This window comes from Onychostruthus taczanowskii, unplaced genomic scaffold (genome assembly GCF_017590055.1).
Source record: "Onychostruthus taczanowskii isolate IOZ18803 unplaced genomic scaffold, ASM1759005v1 scaffold7, whole genome shotgun sequence".
Taxonomy (NCBI): domain Eukaryota; kingdom Metazoa; phylum Chordata; class Aves; order Passeriformes; family Passeridae; genus Onychostruthus; species Onychostruthus taczanowskii.
In genome coordinates, this window is record NW_024504786.1 from 8,686,935 (window position 1) to 8,710,367 (window position 23,433).

General features: G+C 51.1%; 1 protein-coding gene across 5 annotated transcripts in view; it reads right to left on the minus strand.

The window, feature by feature from the left end:
- RNF220 (ring finger protein 220) overlaps positions 1–23,433 on the minus strand; it is a 217,863-nt gene that overhangs the window by 73,336 nt on the left and 121,094 nt on the right. For all 5 annotated transcript variants that reach the window (XM_041421455.1, XM_041421457.1, XM_041421460.1 and 2 more), the window contains one exon: positions 9,063–9,192. In XM_041421455.1, the coding sequence (XP_041277389.1) occupies positions 9,063–9,192 (130 nt within the window). The remainder of the gene's footprint in view (positions 1–9,062; positions 9,193–23,433) is intronic.

A 23,433-nucleotide genomic window follows, 5' to 3' on the forward strand; every position in this document is an offset into this window, starting at 1 on the left:
AGTGTCACTTGATGCTTAAATAAGGAAATGGGAGTTTGATTTTATACCTAGCTGCAGGTGACAGCCCTCAGCATGGCCAGGTGAGATCTGTGCCATCACAGAAAGAATGCTGGGATTTTCACCCTGCTGTGGCTCCCCCAGTGGCACCTGCATCCTATGATAGGAAAAGGGGCTGAGTGATGGTAAAAAATTGCCAAAGAGGCTGCAGTCAAAGCTAGAAATATTCTACTCCTACAGTACCAGACGTGCTTCCCACATGCTCCTCCTGTCAGTATTTGTGAGACCTCAGTGACCAACACAGTCAGTTGTGACAAATCTGACCCACAGGGCAGTCACCCACCTCTCCCAAAGAGATGAAATGCAGCAGAATCATAAAACACTGTGGCATGACCTGACCACGCTGCAATCCCCTATTTGCTCTGTCCTATTCACATCCCCAACTCTTTCTGCCCTGCTGGATTTTCCTTTATCAACCTCTGGTACCCCATGTCCCCACTCAGAGTGGATAACAGATTTCTGGGTGAGGATGTGATGGTCCATGTGTGCAGGGCCAAACAGGAGACCTGGCTGGGGGGTAATTTAATTTCTCTCCCACTATTTGAAAAGGAGGTGGCTGGAAAAATAAAAAGGAAAATCGGAGGGAAAGGTCATACATTAGATTGATTTGGGGGGCTCTTTGCTACCATGGCTATAATGACTGTTTAATTATTCCCAGCTCATGTGGCAGTTCAGAAGAGGCTCTGCAGAAGACATGCGTCGCTCCAGGGCAAATAACTGACCGGAGATTTATTTCTCACCGTGGGTTTCCACACACCCCTTCCCAGGCCTCCTGCTGCCCTGAGAGTCAGCAGCAGAGGAAGGCTTTGCCCTCCAGAGTTCCAAACCTCAGCCTTCAAATCCATATCCTGGAGTCAGGGAATGGACTGCAGGTACCACAGGTCTGAAGGCAATTTAAGGAGCGTTCATAGCCCTTTTAGGGCACTGCATGAGCAAGGGAAAACATGACCCACACTTGCTGTGCTACCCTGGAAGCTCTGACTCATGCGAAGTGCTTCTCACCTACAGATTATGGACAGCAGCCTCTGCCTTCCCTGGGGTCTGCCATGGAGGAGAGGAACGGGGCATCTCTAAGCAGGGCAGGCAGCTGCCTGGCTTGTGCTCTCTCTGCAGGAAAAGCCGTGGGTGAAGGGTCCAGGCTGCTGTCATTGCCACCCTCTAAATGCACAAGAGGAAGCTGGAGGGTCTCTCTTCCCTTTCTGTCCATGATTAATCTGCCACAGTGAGGGGCAGGGACACAAATCAGAGGAGGAATGAAAGAGGATAAATCCATGGTATCAGCAGCACCACATTGGCTAGATAATAAACAGACTCCTCTCCTCATAAATTTCTCTCCATTCCTGCATGTTTCCCTACCATCAACACTGGCAGACCTGGAGCTGGACTGCTCCTGGCCTTTCTGATGTCCTGCATGGTGGGAAGAGCTGTGGCTTTGCCAGGGAACCTGGGACCCTTCACCTGGTCTGGCATCCTTCACTCCCTGCCCAGACTGGGGTGCAGCAGGAGCCCCAGGATGGCACAATGCAGCCCCATCCAAGCTCACTGGGTTTTAGAGGATGCATGGGACACCTGAGGTGACTGTGGCGTGGTGATCCATACCATCATGTCGAGTGGGTGGGAGAAGCACCAGAGACACAAAGCATTCTTCAATTTACTTGGTAGTTTCACTGTCTGTCTCAGTGCCCCAGGGCAGCTTGTTCTCACTGCCCCAACCCCACACTGTGTCCTCACTCCTCATTCTGGTAGCAGCCACCTCACCCACTTCTCCACATCCCACACAGGGATGTGACCCTGTTAGCTGCCTTGTGGTGGCAGGTGGTCCTGGCCCTGCTCGGGGGTCACCAAGAAGCTGACAATTCGGGAAAGTTTAATTTAAGTTGGACAGGAGTCAAACTGCTGGAGAGATCTTCAGGTGATACCACCCAGCTGGAGATGTACATGTTCCTGAAACTGGACACCCTGACTCCAGGGCTGAGGCTCTGTGCTGAACACCTCTGCTGTGGTGGCATGGGATGCCCCACTGCTGCTGTGGGGCAGGACTCTCTCCCCGAGGGAATCAGGGCAGAACAGGATGTGAAAACCTGTTCTGTGTCCCTAGGGCAGCTCCCAAACACCAGCCTGTCCCTGCAGCCTGGTTTTGCTGGTGAACATCGGCTGCAGGGCAATCATGGAGGACTCACACCCAGGAGGAGCACTCAGGAGACACCACACACAATCAACTGCTTGATTGAACACCTTGGGGGATAGCAGAGCCCTTTGGGAAAGCCCCTGGGAGCACTGGGAGGGCACAGCCAGGGAGAGGGTGCTGCAGGAGAGGTAGCCAGTCCCACCTGCAAAGCACGCTCAGGCACTTAATAGTGCCTGTCCCCAGCGTCTCCCCGGCCTGGATTTATGCCTTGAGGGGTCACCTCTGGCGAGACTCTAATAACACGACTTTATTAGCTTTCTTGTTCCTTCTTTAAGATACAGTAGCAAGGGGGGAGGAGGGCAGCAGCACCTCGGGAAAGAGCGGGGCTCGTATGGATAGGAAGCAGCTGCCCTCGCAGTTCCCCTTCTCGGTGACAGGGGGGAGAGGGAGAAAAATGATGCTCCCTTGAAATTTATCATGCACCCAATTACAATGTTAATTGGCAAGTCCCAGAAATCAATTAATTCGCAAATTTTTTTCAATTAAAAATTAAGATAAATCATAAAACGTTATTAAGCAAAGGCCAAACTCCGTGAACTTTTTTTTTTTTTGTAGGCATCTGGGTTTTTAAAAAAATTTAAATAAAAAAAAGAGCTGTGTTGCCAAAGCCCGATGCCCTTGAGTGCCTTTGCTGAAGCGCAGGGGGCTGTCATCAGCAGGACTGGGCTGAAGACAGATAAAAAAATATCGACCAGTCGGACACACTGCTTCTGCTTTATTGATCAGGCGGGAATTTAACTTGCTGTGCATATCCACCGTGTCAGCAAGGGCCACGGGCGAAATTAAAAGTACTTGGCTTGGAGATGTCGCCTTGATACTGGGGGGTGGGGAGAGATGGAGGGAGGGGGAAGAAGAGGGGGAGAAAGAGAAGAAAAGAAGAAGGTAGAAAAAGAAGAGGGAAAAAGAAAGAAGAAAGAGATGGATAAATTGAGGAGCAGGAGGTTGCAGTGCCTTCAGGGCTCCTTCCTCTCTCTGGAGAGCCCACAGGTGTCTACTGCACGCAAGGAAGGGAATCATGTATTCCAATAGAGCACTGGAAAAAACTCTTCACTCAAAACCATTTCTAAACTCTCTCATTGAGAGGCTGGGGGACCTGCAGCATTTGCTGCACAAGAAGTCTGGGGAAGTACCTGGTCATCCAGTTAAAGTCCCCAGGCATAAATCAAGGAGACCTGAGGCGAGAGCCATGACCCTGCTGTGACACATGACAACAGAGCTAATTCGGGTTTTACACACCCTATTTATCCTGCTGGGCCTGGCAGCACAGCCACTCGCCTTTTCCCCAGCAGCCGCCCACGCTGGCCCTGGGAAGGTCCTCCAAAGGTCCTTTGGGACAGCACAGTGCTTGGCAGGTCCCACAGAAATGAAACAAACAGTGCTCTGGGGCAGTGCAGGAAAGGAGCAGCTGTATTTAAACAGAGGGTTCCCTGAGCAGAAGAGGGCTGTGAGCCATATCTCATAACCTGCTCTGGGTCCTTATTGAGACCAGGAGCAACAGACCAAGCCCCTGTCATGTGGGCACACAGGGACCACAGGGATGATGCCATGTGTTTGCCAGCTTGTCCTTTAGCAGGAGTCTCCAGTGCAGACTCTGAGGGGCTAGCATGGAATGAATTTAATCAGAAAGACCATGAAACACTGGAAAGCAACCTGTGAAAGATGTGAAAAGCAGGATGCATTTCCATAGGTCTGGAGACATCTCTCAAGAACAGTCAACTTGCCTTGTGACCAGTTTATCTCCCAAAGCCCCGCAGCCTTTGTGTTTCAGCTATCTTGCCATTTTCCTCCTTATTTCTTATCCCACTGGACCCAGAGGTGCCTCTGTCCCCTGAGAAGAGCTACTGTTGTGCCTCTCTACATAAAGAAACCTGGAGCTGAAGCTCCTCACAGCAGGGTGAGGATGCTCTGCGCAGTGCCAGGAACTGAGGAAGCACTTTCTGCTTCTACCCTGGCTGCAAAAGAAGAGAGGATTAAGAACAGCGAGAGGAAAAGAGCATATGTGCAAACAAGGGAGAGGAGGCTTCAGATGGAACCCAAAGGAAGAATTTAAGCCTGGGCAGAGGTGCACTGAATGCTTCTACAGGAACTGGAGCACCATAGTCCTGTGGTTGGCTCTTTTCCTCTGACACGAATCAAAGCTGGCTCCAAAAGTCAAGCTAAATCCCCCATCTGGGCACTTCACCCTCTTTGACACAGGCATTCCCACTACATCTTACTCTGCCCTCCTTTGCCTGACACTATTTGGTTCTTTGTGACAGCATCTTTGAGGTCACAGAAAACAGCCTGCAGCACTTTCCATCTGCACCAAGGTGCGAGACCCCGGTGACCTCTGTGCTCCGGGAAATGCTTCGTAATCACAGAAGCAGAAGAGAAATTATTCCTGGACACACAGAAAGGTCATTAGGGGAAATCAGTAGCTCCTGAGATGCTGGATGTGCAGGGATGTGTCCCCACGCCCCCAGCAGAATGGCAAGGAGCAATGAGAGCTGCTGGCCTGGGCTGGGAGCAGCCAACAGGTGGGCATGAGCTCTGTAATACAAACATGCTCAGAATAAGTGCTGATTGCAAAGGAAAAAAGAAAGAAAAGTGAATGAGGGGAGAGTTTGCACAGCCATGGGGCACTTTGAGAACATCGTCACCCTCACTGCTCCACCCTTTGGATCACTCCCCAACTATATTGATACCCTTTATCCATTTTGGGGAGGTGAAATCCCAGCTATGAAGCAGAGGCTTGCTGCTGCTAATGCAGGGAAGAATCTGTCAGCTGTCACATGGAGAAATAAAACCACCCCCTGTCAAATATTTTTTTTTAAAGGAGCATTGCATATTCAAGAACAGATTGTTATGCTATTAAAACCACTGCATCCAAAGGCACATTCCCAACCTTCAAACTGCTGAACTCAGCAACAGTAATATTTGTAATGGGACTTCCTAAGGTTTTTTAAATGGCCAATAAATGTCTCTTCCCCAAACTCTAGAAAGAATCATTGTGGAGCATCAGCTGAGGCTAGCTCTACAGCTTTTATTTCCTCCTTTACTTCTGTCCTCAAATTTGTTTTTCCTCCCACTCCAAACCCAAACCAGAGCCCCAAACCTGCCCTTCTCCACCCAGCGTCCCCTCCATCAGCAGTGCTCTGTGGTCACTGCCTGGGGAAAGCAGGCAGGGATTAAGGGTGCTGCTGCCCACTGCCACCTCTGCTCACTGTATTTACCTGCAGGGTGACACACAGCAATGTGCACAGGGATGTGTGTGTGTGTGTCCTGAGAGACACTCCTGGGTGCTGCTCCAGAATGCTGTGCCCACCTGCACTCCCTAGGTAGTTCTAGGCTGGGGAAATGCAGCTGCAGCCAGAGCAGCAGCTGAAGCTTGGAGCTGGGGCCAGTGACAGCTCCAGAAAGAGTCTCACATTTCAGTGTGTTTTGCCTTTAACACAGGTGAGGTGTAAAACAAGTGAATATATATTGAGTGAGGATAGGAGACTCACATCCAGATCAGTTTCATGCACACAAACCAGGAATATTCATGTGTTCTGTGTCAAATAGCCTGGCTCAGGCACAGGGCATAGACACATACAAAGTGTCACTGTTATTATTTCTTATTTTTACCTTGGGTGGCACTTAGCTGCTCAGATGGCACCTTTTGCTCTCTGAACGTACGAGCAGAGCAAGGAGAGCATCCCTTCTGCCCTGCGTCATGGGGCCACCCCTCACCTGCCTCCCACTCTCTGCTGCTTTGAGCCTGTGCTCTGCAAAGGTGAGCTCCAGGGCAATTTCTCTTTGGAGGAGGAATACCAACAGTCTTGCCTGGCAAGAGTTAAACCCCATAAAACCAAGGCTTGTAGTTTTGTTTTCTTTCAATTTATACCCTTCACTTAAAGGGGGGGCAGGTGGGGAGGGAAAGAGGGGGAGAAAAAAGAAAGCCAGGTGACATATTCTAAGAGGGAGCACCGAAAACGTGTTAAGCACTTCAAAATCTCATATATTCAATCGGCCTCTGGCAAGACATCTGCCTAATGTTAGCGCTTAAATATCCTTTTCCATTTTACATGCATTCAAGTCTCATTTGAGCGAAATGAAACGGTATTATTAAAGGGAGATTTTGCACAAATGGCCTGAATTTGACATGTCAAGTTCAATGAGGCTGTTACATATGTAACACCAAAAAGGGCTCGGAGGCTGCCGGCTCTTGAAACAGCGCCAGTGGCTCAGAAATGAAATTTGCATTCAGAGAGCCCTGCTTCGCTGCGTGGAGCTGTGCACAAGGCTCAGTTGGACCCACACAGCGTGGAGGAGCTGTGGGGTGAGCACAAGCAGGTCTCTCCCTATGCTTTGGGAGACTGGACACACCAAGAAAGCAGCAGAGCTAGAAACCCAGGTACCTCATTCCCACTGAAGGTAGCTTTTCCAAGGGAAAGCTGGACACTGCGCCAAGGTTGTATTCTCCTGAGAGATGTTCATCACTGGTCCAACAGCTGGTTTTTGTCCCAGGTACATGCACAGCACTCCTGAGGAAGGAGTGGGTGCTGCCCTGTTGCCAGCATGGCTCCTCCTGCCTCGCTGCATGATGCTCGAGCTGCGCTGACCTTGAGATGTCCCATCCTGAGGCCAGGATGGTCACACCAGTACTGCCCATGGAGGGAAAAAGCGCTGTCCCTGTCTCTGGGGGATAGCAAACCCCATTCCCACCAGCTGGGAAAGGGATTTGTTGGAGTGGGTGAGTTGCTTGCGGTGATCTGGGACATGGGTAGCATCATCCAGGTGGTGCCTACAGCTTCCTTGGATCTCAGCCCCAGGAAGCTCCTGGAAAAATCCCTTTTCCAGAGTTGATCCAGTGCCCACCAAGCCTCCAATGCTGCAAGCTCAGTGGGCAGGAGGGGATCTGCCTTCCTAACCCCAAGCACAGGAAATCTATGATTTTGTTGCAAATCATTAAGGTTTATTAAAACTTAACACCACAAGCCATGATTGGCTGCATCCTCTTTAAATTAGGAAAAAAAAAAAGCCCTTGGAAAGCAGCCCCCTGGTTTGCTTCTCCCCATCATACTGATAAGTAACAGCTGCTCGGCCATTTCGGTAACAAGTCGGTATTGGCAGGGAGCGGCCAGGGCTGCCAGTGCCCGTCGCGTTTATAGGCCTACATTTTATTTTTATGTTTATTGGGTTATTTGAGATCATTATTAGTTTCTCTCTTCTCTTGTTGATGTGTTCTTGCTCCTGGCTTCTTCAGGCAGGAAAGGTGGGGGAATGGGAAACGAGCAACCCACTACAGCGAGCTGCCTGCTGGGGCTGGGCATTGCAGGGGACTTAACCCCATCACACCCCGCTCATCCTGCCCACGATTCCTGCCCTTCCTGCCTGCTGCTGCCCTGGTGCCTGCAGTGGTTTCCTCTGGGACTGGGAGAGCCCATTCCTACGCGGAGCTGCTGTGTTACAGATTGGCCTCCATCGCCTGAATCCATCGCCTAGATTGAACATTATCTATCACACTACGGACGGAGTCGTTATTTAATAATTAATAAAGACCTCTGATTCTTCCTCGCCGCCTGTGTGGCCGAGTGGAGCAGGCCAGGGAAGCGAGGGCAAGCCAGGGAGAGCTGTCTCCTCTCTAACTGCTGCTGTTATTTAAAGGAATAATGCCATTCTTTTTCATTTGTCAGCTGGCCCACAATGGCCCTTGTCACGCTTTATGATTTAGGGTTTCCTTTCCTTTCCCATTAAACGCCACCTTCCCATCACCACTTCGCGCGAGCCAGCCTCTGCTCCTGGCTTGCAGTTTCAGTTTCACTCTGATATTGGCCCAACTTCTTTGATGGGCTCCTCCGAGCACTAATTGCTTCTGTTCATTTAAACCTGTTCACTAATTTGCAGTGGCCCTTTATTAAGTTGGATGTGGCCCAAATTACACCATAAATTACTCTTGCAAGGGGACTAGGTGTCGCGGGAGATAAATGGGCTGCCTGTTCCCTGCTTCCCCCTTCCCTGTCTTCCTGTGCAATACACGGGGAACATGGGTCTCAGCCTGGGGCTGCAGGTGCTGAATTTGGGATATCTCAATCCAGATCCAGTCTGGGAGGTCTCTCTTTCTCTAACTAAAGCTCCCTCCTGCTCCCTCCATCTGCAAGAGCTATCGCTGAATCCAAGAAGATCCAAGCCAAGCAGGGATGGATTCTGCATCCTCCACGCTGTGCACAGCCAGGTGCACCCCTCACCCTGGCACACACACACACACACACACACTGACACACATGCTGTCACTCCTCTCCTACCACCTGCTGATGTAACTTTGCTTCTAGTAGGCAGTTTGATTCCTTTCCTCACCTTTTAATGACCGGAGAATTCATTAATAATTGAAATAAACATGCTCTTTCCCAAGGCTGCTGACTTTTATTAAGGCAGGGGCAGGGATTTGCCAACCCTTGGCTGCAGCCATTTCCTAAATAACTGCTAGCAGTTAAAAGGCAATTTTTTTTTTTTTTTAGTAGGTGACTTTTTTGCACTGAGGGTAGCAGGAGGGAGCTGAAGGCAGCTGAGGAGCAATGTGCACCAGTGCTGAGGGTTTGCTCCATCACAGGATGCCAGCAACATGAGAACTGCTCACTACACACACCTCCCCAGGGAAAGGGATGCCTGTGACCTCTGGGAGGAATTTCTGCCTGCCTTTACCATTGCAGTGAACTCCAGGGAAATGTTTCTGCCCCATTGGCTAGCACTAGATTCCCCACATCTTGTAGCTGTGGGTACCACCATCTTCTCTGCCCCATGCAGGTGCCCCAGCAAGGTCACCAGGGATGCTGATGGACCCTCGGGAGCTGCTTACCTGATGTTCAGCTGCGTGAGCTTCTCCAGCTCCTGCTCCATGTGCTCCTGCAACTCCCCAGGGCGAAGAAGGACCTGGCAGATGGGGCAGATCGGAGCCTGGCTGTCAAACAAAGTTGCTTTCTTTTTGCCTGTGAGAAGGAAAAGAAGGGAAAAAGCTTCAGCTCAGATCAGCTGCCATCAGCATCATCTGTGCTCTTCTTTGGTTCCTGTCCTAGCACAGGACTGAAATTCAGGGATTTTCTCATGGTATAGCCCTAATTCTCTCCCCATCCTACAGTCCCTGGGGCAGGGGTTGGCTCTCTTCTGCAGTGGCACGAGAGCATCCCAAGCCTGGCTGTGGGCCTCCAGTCTTACAGCAAGAGCAGGAACAGACACTTTTTGGAAGAGACCCTGTGCAAACCCAGCTTCCCATTTGAGGTTCAGGTGATATGGCTTGGAGCAGATGGTTGACTCAACACTGCTCACTGTTCCTATTAACTCATTATAAAGAGAAATCTTCATCCTCCTTGACACTGAAGTTGGGTGGGTCAGGATGATCCTCCCTATGAAGGCCAGAGTAAGTCTCCATGGGCACACAATGTTGGGAGGCAGAAGAAAACCTGGTGTGAGGCTTTGGATGCACTAGGGAGCAGGTCTAGATGCTCACCGAGGATTGCTCACCCTTTCCCAGGGCTGGGCTGGGGCCCCTTGTCCCCCCTGCACCACCAGCAGCTCCAGACCCCACAGCTGCTGGAGTTCTGGGCCCCATGGGGCTGTATCACCCCTGGGTGAGATTTGGGGCTGCCTGTGTACCCTAATCCCTAGCTGGGTTGAGTCTCTGGGGCAGATCTGCAAGCGACACATTTCCTCACAACCTCCTTCCTCTCAATCCTGTCTTCTGCTTCCTTGCCCAGCCACATCTCCCTGGTTCACTCCCTGATCTGAAGCCAATTTTTTCCAGCTTAGAAACTTTATTGCCCCCTCTGTAAGGAATATACAGCGTCTATTTAACATAAAATAAAACTCTAAAGCAAACAATGAAGTTCCCATAAAAGAGGGAAGCCCTCAGGTCCCAGGCCCCCTCTCCCAGCTGTACTAGCAGCTCTGCTCATGAGAGGGCGTGCGGAGCCTGGCTCAGATGGCTCTGGCAGGGAGAAACGTGCTTTATAGCTGCCTGTTGTCATCCAACGTGAACCCTCCTGCTGGATTATTTATTTATGTATTAGACATGGATCAAATTGGTTAAATCCGAGTGAGAGGCAGTAATGCACAATAAAGCAGCCGGTGCTGGATACGAGGGGGCTGCGTGCAATGTGGCCTTCCAATCAGGAGCCAAAAGGTGCCATTTTATGGTTCCTAATGATGGTGGAGCCCAGTTAAATGAACCCCCATTAAAGGAATAGACCTTCTCAAAGGATGAAACATTGGTGTGAGCAGCTCTACTGGTCCCTGCTTCTCACTGTATAACTGCCTGGCATGAGCATTTAACAAGAGAAAGGGTCTGAAATAAGTTTGAGAGTCACCTTGGCTTATTTTTGCCCTTCAGCAGGACAAAGTGCACGTGCCTGGTGGAAGCAGGGCTGCCACTGGGATATTACTTGCCCTTTCCTTCAGTACTTCTATAGGAGATAGAAGAAACTGAGGTGTAAGGGGCAAGTTGGGGCAGGCCAGTGCTAGGGTGCATTCCCTACCTTCCCAGCTTCCCTTTACACTGGGAACTCTCCCAGCTGCAGAGCCAGGAGGAAAACCCGATTGATCTCTCCTCTGGACTTGGGCCACTCCCAGAGGCTCCCAGGCAGATCCCAGGTGCCTCGGGCCCTCATTTCCACCACCCTGCTGCCAGGGAAGACACACTGGTTTTTTGGCAGCATGCAGCCCATGCAACTTGGAACATCTTCCTCTCTCCTCCTTCCCTCATGTTTAAAAAATGCCCAGAATCCAACCCAAACCCAAACACCCAGCTCCTGCTGACCCTTGCGGGAAAGGTCGGCATTTCAGTAATTCCACCTTCCTCTTGGAGCTTTTCCACTTTTGTCTAGTGGGGGCCCAAAATAGCCCAGGAGCGTCCCCGACCACCTGCTATTTATAACCCCAACTTCACAGCAAAACAATGGAGCTGTCTGAGTCTCTCTCCCAAAATAAACAGGCAGCCTTTGAGCGGACGGGAAATCCTGCTGGATCCCCGCTGTGGGGTGTACAGATGGATGGGTAAACAGGCTGCCCTCCGCCCTGCTGTGCTGCATCCCCACTCCTGGCCCAAGCCACTGCCGTGGGGCCCACGAGCCCCCGTCACCATCCACAGCTGTGGCTGCTGGGGCTGGGATGCTCTCAGCAGCACCAAAGGGTGGAACAGAGGTTCAGCATCCCCATGTCTCTGCTCTACGTGGAGCCCAGAGATGTTCCTTTGCTGGAGGAGGTGATGGACTGTCCCGGACCACAGAAGTGGGATTGGCAGCCTTGGGTCAGGATGCATAGTCAGGGTCCCCTGCTGGGGACCAGCTGGTACACCAGACTGGTGGGATGTTTAACCTCCTGCACACCCAAGCTCTCGTGTCCCACTTGTTCTCTGGTACTCTTCCAGGTGGTGGATATTGCTAAGCAGAGGTGACTTTGGATTTCAGTGGCTGGGGCAACCAGGAGGGATCTCAGGCCACAGGAAGAAGCCTTGCTGTCTTCCATGGCTGCTCCCAACCCCAGCCCACGCCAGCAGGAGAAATGAGCAGCAGAGGCCTTACCCACCAGCTACACCAATGATAGGGTGATGAATGTGTGCCAAGGAAGGATGTGACAGCTGTCACTCCACATCCCCATGAGAGCTGGGAAGATCCCCTTGCTCTGGTGAGTGCGGGAGGCTGGTGCTTGTGCTGAGGCAACGGCTTCCAGAGGGGCAGGAGAACAGGAACCTGGACATGCAGCCAAGTCCCTGATGTACAACTGCAAACAGGGACAGAGGCAGCCCCGGCTCCTGGCCCAGGGGGCTGCCAGCTGCGCTTTCACAGGAGCAGGGCTAAGTGCGACTGACAGGCAGAGAGGAGGGATCCTCTCCCGTGCCAGGACACCTACGCAAGCCTCCCCAGGTCTGTGGGACCCGCTGCATGCCTGCAGTGCAACAGAGGCTTCTCCTGGAATGCGTCTCCCCAAATCGGCAGCATCCACATCTGCAGCATGCCCGGAGCCTGGCACACACCCACGCTGTGCTGACTTGCTCCAGGCAGTGGTACCCATCTCCACGGTGGTGTAGGATGCTGGGTTGTGAGGAGGAGAGGATGGGCACGGCAAGTCCTCAGGCTTTGTTTGTGAACGCCAGGGTAGAAAGATGCATACATCCCACCTCTCCTCTCCAGAGCAGGGACATCCTGATATCCAGGAGCAAACAAAGGATGCTACATCATGTGTGTGGCTGGATCATGCTGGGGTGTAAGTGCTTACCCCTCTGGACAGAGTAGAGGGCATTGATCTGCCCAGGGCAAAACAAAGGACCCATATCCCCGAGCAGGAGGGACCTACGCCTCTGCTTATCCTTCCCTGCCCTGTGCCAAACCCGCTCCTGGGAGACACTGAATGGCTCTTTTCAGGCTTTTGTTTTTTGGCAGCTGTGTTTTTGTTTTCTTTGCCCCTCTCTCTCCCCTTCACTCTCTGGTTACTCGGTAGGCTCGGCTCCAGTGTTTACCCTCCGCAGCTCTGCCGTGCTTCCCTTGCTGCCGACCCCCCGCTCGGCAGTGCCAGAGAGATGAAAAGGCAGAGCTTTGGTGCTCCCGCTGTTTGCACGGTCTCCTGGGCTCCGCGGAAATGTTTAACTCCAAGTGTTGAAACCGAATATTTCCTGCTCTGAAAGCAGAGTGCTCAACACGCAGATGCACCCCTGTGTGGAGGAATTTCTCCTCTTTTGGAGGGCATCTGCAAATGGATCCCAGCCCAGGTAGGGACTGGACCAAACCCTCCTGATCCCACTGGGAATAGAGGGCTGGATCCTTCATTCAGTGACACTGATATGGTTCCAAGATAATTCCTTTGGAAAAGCTCTGATTCACTGCAAAGCAGCCGGTAATGGGACCTGGGCTCCAGGCTGGGAGCTGGGCTCAGGTCCTGGGGACACAAGTGTGAATTGAATAGGCATGGAGCCATGGAGTCACCCCTGCTCCTGCCCTGCACCTGTGCCCGACAGCACTGCAGGGTGGGAGTGTGTCACTTGGAAGGCAGAACTTTCCCTCACAAGCAGAACGTGAACTACTGTTCTGGAGAGCATATAAGTAAAAAACCCGAGGAAGCCAGCCCACCAACAGTGCTGACAGCACAGGGTGTGTACAGCCCCTCACCACTATGCAGCGCAGGGCAAACAATGCTCCCATCACTCAGTGAGCAAAGTTTACAAGGCACGAGGGCTCCCTCTGCACAGGAGCTCAGCAAGTTGCCAAAGGAATGAAATAAATTGTCTATAACTCCACTGCTCATCTGCACTGATGCACAGTCAGGTGCCTCCCCAGGAACTGCTGCTGTGGGTGGCACAGGCGGTGCCACCTGTGGCTCCCCATGCTGCCCCTTCCTTGTGACCAGCTGAACCTTGCTCCTGTGAGGACCAGCTCTTCAGTCCCACCTCCTGATTTCTCCTACCTCAAACTCTTTTCCACTTCTCTGAGTACCAAACCCCCCCCTCTTTGAGATGCCTCCCTCCATCTCACCTTCCTATTTCTGCTCTCTCCCTCTTAAACACTCCATCATTTAAACCCAATCAAAGCCAGTTGATCTGAAACTCTTCTGAATAGAAATGACCCCATGCTGGGGCCCCGTGGCCCCGTGCCCTGCTTTGGGGGCTGTGCTAAACCAGGTGGGTGGTAATGGAAGTGCTGACACAGGCTCCTTGACAGCACTGCCACTGCCAGCGCCTGTAATAATCCCTCCCGGCTGCTCTGCAACTCGCTTTCCGCGGCGATTATTTTCCATTCGATGATGGGCTTGCTGTTATTTGTGTACTGATAGCAGGTATCTTGTGTGACAAGCCTCCTTTCCTTCCAGCTCAAAAAACAATAATTCAAAGAAAGCCCCATATTAGCTTGGAAATAGCAAAACACTCACTCTCCTCCTGGTGAGCCCACGCCACAACTGATGAGGCTCACAGAGCCCTGGTAGTAAGTGGCAGCCAAGGAGGGGAGATGACAACAGTGGCTCAAGGCAGAAATGGTTCATGTGTTAGTGCAGAGCACTCCAGAATAACAGTAGAGGCAAAAAAATATGGTAATAAAGTGAGGGAGCAGAAATAATGTTGATCATTGCTCTCCCATCTCCCTGTAATTTACTGGTGTGTTCCCAGTGCCATCTCCATGGAGTGGCATCCTGCCTGCTGGGCACTGCCTGGGATCCTGCTGGTTGGTACTAAAAGGTATAGGCGCCCAAAAACCTGCAGGTGAGGTCAGGACACCTCCCATTCCTTCCATCAGGGCCTTCCCATCCCTCAGGCTCCTGCCTGGCTGGGGGATGCAGACCTCAACTTGCTGCTCAGGATGAAGTGCCCTGGATCTGGCTGCTGCTGCAGTTGCTCTGCAAAGGGCAGTGGAGATCCTGGTGCCAGAGACAGTGACAGGCAGTGAGGTGACTCCAGGTTTGAGTGCTGTGGCTGGGTTCAGTGTCTGGCCATGACTGCATCCACAGCACGACTTAACTCTGCCAACACCCCACAGAGCAGCAAGCACACCCAGACCACTGAGGAACCACCCAGCATTGAGCAGACCGTGGGAGGTGGCAGAGGTCTGAAAAAAATGGCTATTCAGGTAAGAAAATATTTTTGGGGAATCACTCCTGCATCACAGCGTAAAGATGCTGCAGAGCACCAGCAGAAGCTGGACTTGGATTGTGCTTGGCACAGCACAGAGCCAGTCCTGCCTGGAATCCAGCAAAGAGAGGCACAGGGATGAGTGACAGCTGGTTTTATACACTTAGGGTGTATAAAACATAGAGACACAGACAGACAGGGGGACCTCTGCAACCCCATGAACAAACTGGGTCACAGAGAAGACCTGTACTCAGACTGCTGCACCCCCACCAAGAGCCTGATCCCTGACACTGCTCCCTGCTAAGGTGCCCAGGCTGCCAAGCAGCTTAGAAAATACACCCACTTCTCCTGAGAGTAAAAACTAGTGAGGGATCAGAGGCAGAAAAGCTTGCTAAATTATTGATTTCCCTCCAAAGAAAGAGTTATTCTTTTAGCTGCCTGTCCAGACAAGCATCCAGACAAGCTGGATACTGGAGAGGACTGGTGTAAACTGGTGCAGTGCTGCTGCCATGCAGTTAACCCCAGCTGAGGTTGGTCCCATGGATCACTCAGTAGAAATGCATGTTTGAACAGCACCCTGGGCTCTTCAGAGGTTGTTGCAGGTCCCGTTGGGTCCAGCAGCATGTTTCTCATGGCCAGTGGCAGCCTGGCAGCAGGAGAGGTGAGGAACCCCTTGTGATCCGACCCTGGCTCTCCATCTGTGGAGATCATGGCTGCCCGGTGTGGGGCAGTGGAAGATGGATTGAGCTGGGCAATAATTTAAGAAACGGAGTGAGTCTGTACATCCAATCACTTTACAAATCAGGGGAAAGGGAGAGAGGAGGGAAGGCAGGAGGGGGGGGAGAAGTGAAAAGGCCGCGCAGGGAAATGCATCACAATTACTGTCTCAGCTCTAATGAGGAGCCTGTCATGAGGCTGTCATCCTGCGGAAAGCCACCTACTCAGAAAGATTCAATAAAAAAGTAGCAGAGAGATAAAAAAGAGATATATTTCAGCCCTTGCTAATATTCTTTTCATTTGTCCCAGCACAAAATAAGATACTGCACTTAACCGGCTCGGTTAAAATGAAAAGGGGGGGGGCGGGAAGGGAGCAGCATTGATCAATACCACTAAAAGCCGGGAGACACGGTGATGGAGTGCAATTTTTTTGTCTGTGCTGAAGCATAGCAGAGGCCCGGGCGGGGTAATTTATGATTCGTACGCATGCTGGCTAACTAGAGGCTGACAAGACAATGAATCCCCGATGAGAGGGACGCAGGCTGCCGGGAGAGCTGGAAAGGGAGAGCATGACAGGGACCTGGAAGGGAGAGAGGAAGAGGAGGACTGCGACAGGCTGATGGTGCTGCTCCATGTGGGGATGCCGAACTGAGCAGAAACACTTCCCTGGGTTTCACAGGAGGAAAATAGAGAAACACCGAGAGCAAGCAAAGGAAGGTGTTGCACTGCCTCCTTCCCTGTCCTCCTCTCTTGCAGCTCACAGCTGGGCAGCCTGCCCATACAGGCTTCTCCCAAGGAAGCACTACAGCGTCCAGCCACGCCCCTCACTGGGCTGGAGTTTGACCAAATGAGGTCAGCAGGGGCCAAAGACAGAGGTGATCCCTTCTCTGCTCCAGATTCTCTGATGGGTGCCAGTATGAGTCAGGAAAAGCTCACAGCCATGGAGTTGGATCTTCTTGCTGCTATCCATCTTCTGCTTTTGGAATGAAACTGGAATCTCCTTCAACCCACTAGTTCATCTCCCAAACATACAAGTCGTGGGGAGCAGCTGGGTCTCCCCAGCATCAGTCAGGGTCCCTGACTTCAGCGAACATGGCACAGCAGGAACACTGCTGAGGGAATCCTACAGCTCTGCCTTCCATCCTGGGGGATCTCCTGGAGCACCTCGTTCCCCCCCATCCTTGAGCTGCCCTCCATCCCAAGGTCTTTTTATACCAGGCACCCAAGACTGGCCAGGCTGTGGACAAACCACCCCTGGGATCCTGGGATCACGCCTGCAGTCTGCAGATTCCATGGCCCATGACCAGTCCTTCCTCTGTGGGACTTCCAAAATGAGGCACTGGGACACAGCACACTTCCCAGCACATAGCAGCAAGGCAGAAGACCCCAGGGCTCTCTCAGTCCTGTGCCATGGCTGGACAGAGTGTGGGGAATGATTCTGCCACTTCACAATCCCTTCTCCTCCTCCTCAGACACCTGGAACGCCCGAGGCTCTGTACCCAGGGCTGGCAGCTGGGTAACATCCACCAATGTGCCTGGCCTCCAGCCCTGTTTGTTGTTACAAGGGCCACTTCTTGTCACTGGTTGGATGAGTTACCCAACCTGGAGTTTCTGGTGGCCTAGTGGGAGAGGGTGGAGAGAAGGAGCTGTGTAGCTACATTGCCAAAGTGTGCCTTAACTATCCATGCTCTGCATCAGCTCTTGGGATGGAAACACCTGGAGCAAAGCACCTTCTTTAAATGTAAAAAAATAATGGCAGTGGGAACTAGAAAAGGTGGGAGTTTCATAGAAGCATTCTCATATCTGGCTGGGAAGACTGTACAAGAGCTGAGGTCTGAGGTCTGGACACATTTGCGGCCTGTTTTGGGCCTTGATTGCTTCATCTGTGGCAGAAACAGAGATACAGTTGAGAGTGGGAGCAACAGCCCTGCAGTGGGGACAGGGGAGACCTGCAGGGGTTTCTCCCTCTGGCCTCATTCCACCATCACATCCAGCTCCCTATAAAATATGTAGGATGATCCTGCACCAGGCTGCAGCTGCTCAGCTGTCTCAGCCCCACCTGCCTGCTCCTCTGAATTCTTGGCAAAGGACCTGACTGCATCCTGAGAGACAGGATCAGCCTGGAAATGAATCTTTGCCTTCACCACTGGCATTGAAACAAGAGCCTAGGAACTACACCACTGCCAGTAGTCTGGGGCATGCTGAGGGTCCCCCCACAGCCCAGGGAGGTACCCCAAGAGGGACTCCAGCCCCGTCCTGGCCTGCAGAAGACATTTGCAAGCAGCCATGCTGCTCCAATGCCCTTGACTTGGAGGGCAGTCTGTTGAGTTGCTGATATACTGATACACCTATAATTCGAAGGGGTGATGTGATAGAGTCTTTCCCTACCTCCCACCCACTCCCTCCCTGCCACATTCCAGCTCCTCTCCTCTCCTCTCCTCTCCTCTCCTCTCCTCTCCTCCCTTGGGGATGTGTGGGGCACATATCAAAAACACAGATATTGAACTGTCAAAACTATTTCCTACAAGAAAATAGATTCATCAGCTTGCAGCACACAGGGTCATTGCCACATTTTCCCCTCGCGCCAGCACCTGCACATGCCGGCGCATACCCAATGCCTCTTCGCAGCACCGGCACTTTAGCTTGTAGCTCAGGGCCCTTAAGTGACTTTGAGAAATGGATAATCGATTATAATTCCACGGGCCTCTCTGCAGATTTATCCGGAGAATGTATAAAAGCCAGGGATTGGGAGAAGCGGGTCCTTCTGGCCAACACGTCAATTGCCTGAGCTTTTCGTGCCCAGCTCGGAAAATCGCATCCCGAGCACGACTCTGTTTAATCCATCAGTACACAATCAATGCACTCTGTAATCAACTCTTGATCACTTAATTTTACACATGTTGGCTGAATCCCTTTGTTTAATCACTAGATCAGGCCGCCTTGTTGCACTGCCCCCTCCCTGCTTAACCCTCCCTGACCCTCATCCCCTGTTGTCGGCACTACCAAATGCAGCCCAGAGCCTTCATTTCACCTTGAGGAAGAGCTCCCATGAATTTAGAGAGTCATGAGATGGCAGAAAGGGAAAGAGAAGGAGTGAAAAATAACACTGGAGAGAAAGAAAATATTTTCCCTTCTGTGTCTTCACAGAGCTTGTGCTGGCCTTTTCAATCCATGTAACAGCAACCACTGCCGGGGTTTAAAGAGCTTGATGTTGGGGTATGTGCACTGAAGCCCTGTAACATTCCAGGGAGAATGACCTTTTCAGTCCTTGTAACAGCAACCACTGCTGGGGTTTAAAGAGGAGCTTGATGTTGGGGTATGTGCACTGAAGCCCTGTAACATTCCAGGGAGAATGGGCACATTGGGGTGCCACTGGGAAGATACAGCAGCAAATGATGGGCACTCATCACCCAGCTGCATCTGTCACCTCAGCATCCTCCCCACCTCCTGATTATTTTGACTGTTTTAGCAGCCAGTGCCATTATGATCAACAGTTCTTGATCTTTCCCTCCCAGAGGCATCCTTGGGAGCATCACTCCCATCTCACCAGAGTTCATCTCCCTTTTTATGGCAAGAGCATGACCCTTGGGTTGCGAACGCATGTAAACACAGCTATTTGGCATTTTTAGCATGATTTGTGTCACTAGCCTGGTGCCATCTCACCCTTCGCATGTGTCAGTGTCCGGGGGATGCTCATAGGTGGAAATGTCTGATGGCCGACAGTGAAATGCACTGGGATTTTGCAAGAAGAGTTTGTTGCACATTAATTGTGTGATGAAAGCCTGGAGCTCAGAGATAGGAGGACCGCATAATTGCAATCCAAATCTGTGACTGGACACATAGGTCACACAGCACGTTCCTCCTACCCAAGCAGCACAGCAGTCATTCCCAGCCCAGTTACATCTTCCTTTTTAAAGAGGCCTCCGATTTGGCATGTGGAGTAACTGCTGCTCATTCCTGCAGGAATAAATTATGGGATATGCTTGAACAAGAGGGATCTGGAAGCACAATTGCCAGGGGAACGTGCAAATGTTAGCTTTGCACAGGAAACTCGCACAGAACTGTGTGTTGACACCAAGAGGCCAGTTATAGGACAAAGCAGGCACGGATGTTTAAAGAGAATTCCAGTTGCTATCCTATAGCAAATAGCCTTCAAAGAGCCCCTGGAGCTCTTGGCTTCTCAGCATGGAAAGAGGAGCTTGTGCAAGATGAAACACAAATAAATAGTTTACCATAGAAAAGATATCCAAGGCAAAGAGTGAGATGCAAGTTTTAGCTCTCACATTAGCCAGCTGGGGTTTTATTGGTCCCCAAATAAAAGCTGTAAATAAAATACAAACCTAACCTGCATATTGTCAAGCTACATTTAAAAAAAGCCCACAACTTAATTGCACTCAAGAGCACCAAGGGGCGAAGTCATGCACAGTGCATCACAAGGCAGCCCACAGAGCTGTTTAGTAAAGTGTAAATCCAAGAGCTGAACAAGTGGAACCTTTTACCTTGGGATCTGCCAACATGCACAGATTACTCTGCATTTGCTAGATAGCTCATTCTGCTCCAGAAACTCTTGGTAATGGATTTGTAAGGAAAAGGAGCACAAAATGCTCTCTTCTCTGCTCACACTGACTGAGGACGGATGGGTAGTGAGTCGGATGATAAGACTCCATCTCCTTGTTTCCAGCCTCCTGTCTGGCCACAGGCAAAAGTAATGCTGCACTTTAGGGAGGCACAGGCCAGGTGACAGGGACAGCAGCTCCAGTTGGAATATGCCAGCAGGGAATAGGTAAGCCACCAGAACATCTGCCCCTCCTGTCCTGACTGCTGAGGGTTCCCAGGGAATCCTGTGCCAACCTCTGCAATGCTCCTGGGGTGCTTCAGAGCAAGGACAGTCTTCCCTCCACATCAGGCTCTCATCCCTCCTATGCAAAGCTTAGCTGCTCTTTTCATCCACTTTTTCTTTCCACTGCCTTCATTCTGTAAACTATAATACATGCTGATATGTTGATAACATCAAAATTAGCTCACCTGGCACACTTTCAGAATCACTTGTCCCAGCAAATCTATGCTTGGGATCTGATCTGGGCTTCACCTGACTAGTGTCTGCAGGGCTTTTTTCCCAAGGTCTGCTCTTGTTCAAGGCAGTCTGACTTCCAGGGGATTAGAGAAATTCAAACTAGGTCATTCTGTCCCCAGAGTCCCAGGTGGACCCTCTGAACCCCTGGCCAGGGACTACTCTTCTTCCTTATCCCTTGGCACAACAAACACTGTCTGGGTTGGGGTCCTGTGCAGGAGCAGGGCAGGATGAGGCCTCACATACACATCCCAAGCAATCAGGGATGCTGCTCTGCCTGGAGAGCTAAGTGCCCAAGTGGAGCATGCAGGATGGGAAGCCAGGCAGAGATGGGATATGCCCAGGCTGGAAGAAGGTACTGTCCAAGCTGAGGATGTGTTAGCAAATCCTGGTCCAGCAGCAGTGATCCCTCTAGGAAGAGCAGGAAAGACTTTGCTGCAAGCCAGCTTGGAGGAGAAGGAGAACAGGGATTGAGGAGAGCTTTCCCCACTCAGCCACATGCCAGCACAGGCGATAACAGTGTCACATCCCTGCCACTGTTTTCAGGTGGAGAGAGGGAAATGAAGAAAAAAACCCCAAAACAACCTGCCAAGGACTAATTAATATTTAATTTACTGCAAAATGTACTTATTATTCCCAAGTAATTGGCCGACTGCACAGCTGTGACCACTAATGAACAGAGGGGGGGCAAGACGCAGGGACAGGAGGTGGGTGGGGGGAGCACAGGGGTGGTGGTGTCTTTGATCAGACCCTGCTGCCTGCCTTTTAATGTGCATAATAAGAAAACTTAAACAGCTTTGATTTTTTTCCCCAAGATCTAAAAATGGCTGTGATGCCACTAATGGATTGCGTTTAGCTTATTGCACTGTAATTGCCCTATTATCGCTGCAACTTTAACAAGGGGGGAAAAAAGGACTTTGGAAGATGGCATTTGCAAATAGGTTGTTGAATAGCACTGCTGCTAAACACAGAGAACACAGTGAGTCCTCCTTATTGTGATTCCTAGCATAGATTCCCAATACCTGAGGCACTCAGCATCCCTGTCTCTATTGCTGCTTTTCGCTCTGTGATTGAACTATTGGCTCATTTAACTCTAAGGATGGGAAATATTTTTTTACCTGCTAATAGAAGCGTGGCTCGGTTGTGGCCCAGCGTAGATTTTTAGATCAGTTTTTCTTGATGGCTTATTCTGTGGAGAGAGTTAATTTCACCCCAGTGCAAAGTACTTAAGTGGGATTTAAGTGGCATGGGAGTCTTTTGCTGACCCTGCAGCACAAGGTGAAATCTGCCCTAAGAGCCTTCCCTCCCCAGAGAGAGATGCTCAGCACAAAGTGGGGACACGTCCTGATGCTTCAACCTCTTAATCTGCTGCTGGGCTCTGGTGTTTCACACACTGTCCTGACCTGCATAGGCACAGCTTTTGGGGACAGGGACAAACTCATCCCTATACCCAGGCTGCCTTGGCTGATGCATGAGAAAATGTCTTTGCTAGATTGAGGGGATGTGGAGGAGCATGGGAAAGGTATTGAAAGTCTAGGTTCTATCCACACCATAGAATGCCATGCCCAGTATATAAACTGGAGGGAATTACCTGGAAATGGGACCGATCTGGATTTGGGAAGAGAAGTCTGGCATTGGTCAGTGAATGGTGAGCAATTGCATTCTGTATCACTTGTTTTTCCTCCTTTTATTATCATCATTATTATTTACCATTATTATTGCATTTTACTTTATTTTCAATTACTGAACTGTTCTTATCTCAGCATACAAGTTTTACTTGGATTCTCCTTCCCATTTCACCAGGGTGGCAGGGGGAGGGTGGTGCATGGTGCTTTATCTCCAGCTGGGCTTAAAACCATGAGAGTCATGCCGTCCCTTTGATGGAAACATGTGGCATCTTGCTGCTCACACAAGCCTAAAAACAGGTTGAGCAGAGCAAAAGGAAATGCACTGAGAGCAGAGAGCACAGGCTCCCTACCTGCAGGATCCTGGTGTTACACTCCTCAGGAAGCTGCAGACAAGGATGGGCTGGAAGGGCAACCCTCACCCATGGGTGACTACCACAAGAATAATCAGCTGAAAACAGCCTCCCATGCAACGCAGTCCCAGTTGATACCCAAAATTACCCACATTTGGCTTGAAAGCAACCCCTGCTCTGCTTCTTGACTACACATTGTGCATTATCCCCACAGTAAAACTGAAATGGCAGCAGAAAACGGTATGCTAACCCAATAAATAGTAACAGCCCCCCTTGGAGGCATTAGAGGGGAGTGTGTCAGCAGTGAGCTGGCCACATAAGTACCAAGGGAGCCACACAGCCAGAGGATGCTATGGGCTGCAAGGTGAGGAGTAGTCTGGGTGCAGTGGGATTGGCAGAGCAGCCCTCTTTCCTGCTTTCATGGCTCCTCTCAGAGGGGGAAATTCAGACCAAGCTGTCAGGTCTGACCATCAGTGCTCTACTAACCCCTGCTCCATGAGCCTTGTTCTTCTGTGGGTGCTGAGCTGCAGGCAGAGGTAATGCCTCACTTCCCAAACTCTCCATCCCCATCTCTGCCTGAAGCCAAGCAGCTTTTTCTGTGTCTCCCTTTTGAGCTCCCCCACTCCTCCCCTCTCCCTTCAGCACTCTTGTGCTGGTGGAACCAAGAACCAGACACTGCTTGAAAATCCTCCCCAAAACCACATTTCTGCCTTGCTCCCAATTGGCAGATCTTGCAAAACAAAAACTGCCACCAGACCTTCAAGGGGAAAAGCAATTTTGGTTGGGCTCTTGCCAGGCTGAGCTGGTGTTGGCCTCGAACTGCTGGATTTTCCTTGCTGGGTGCTGGCTCTCAACCC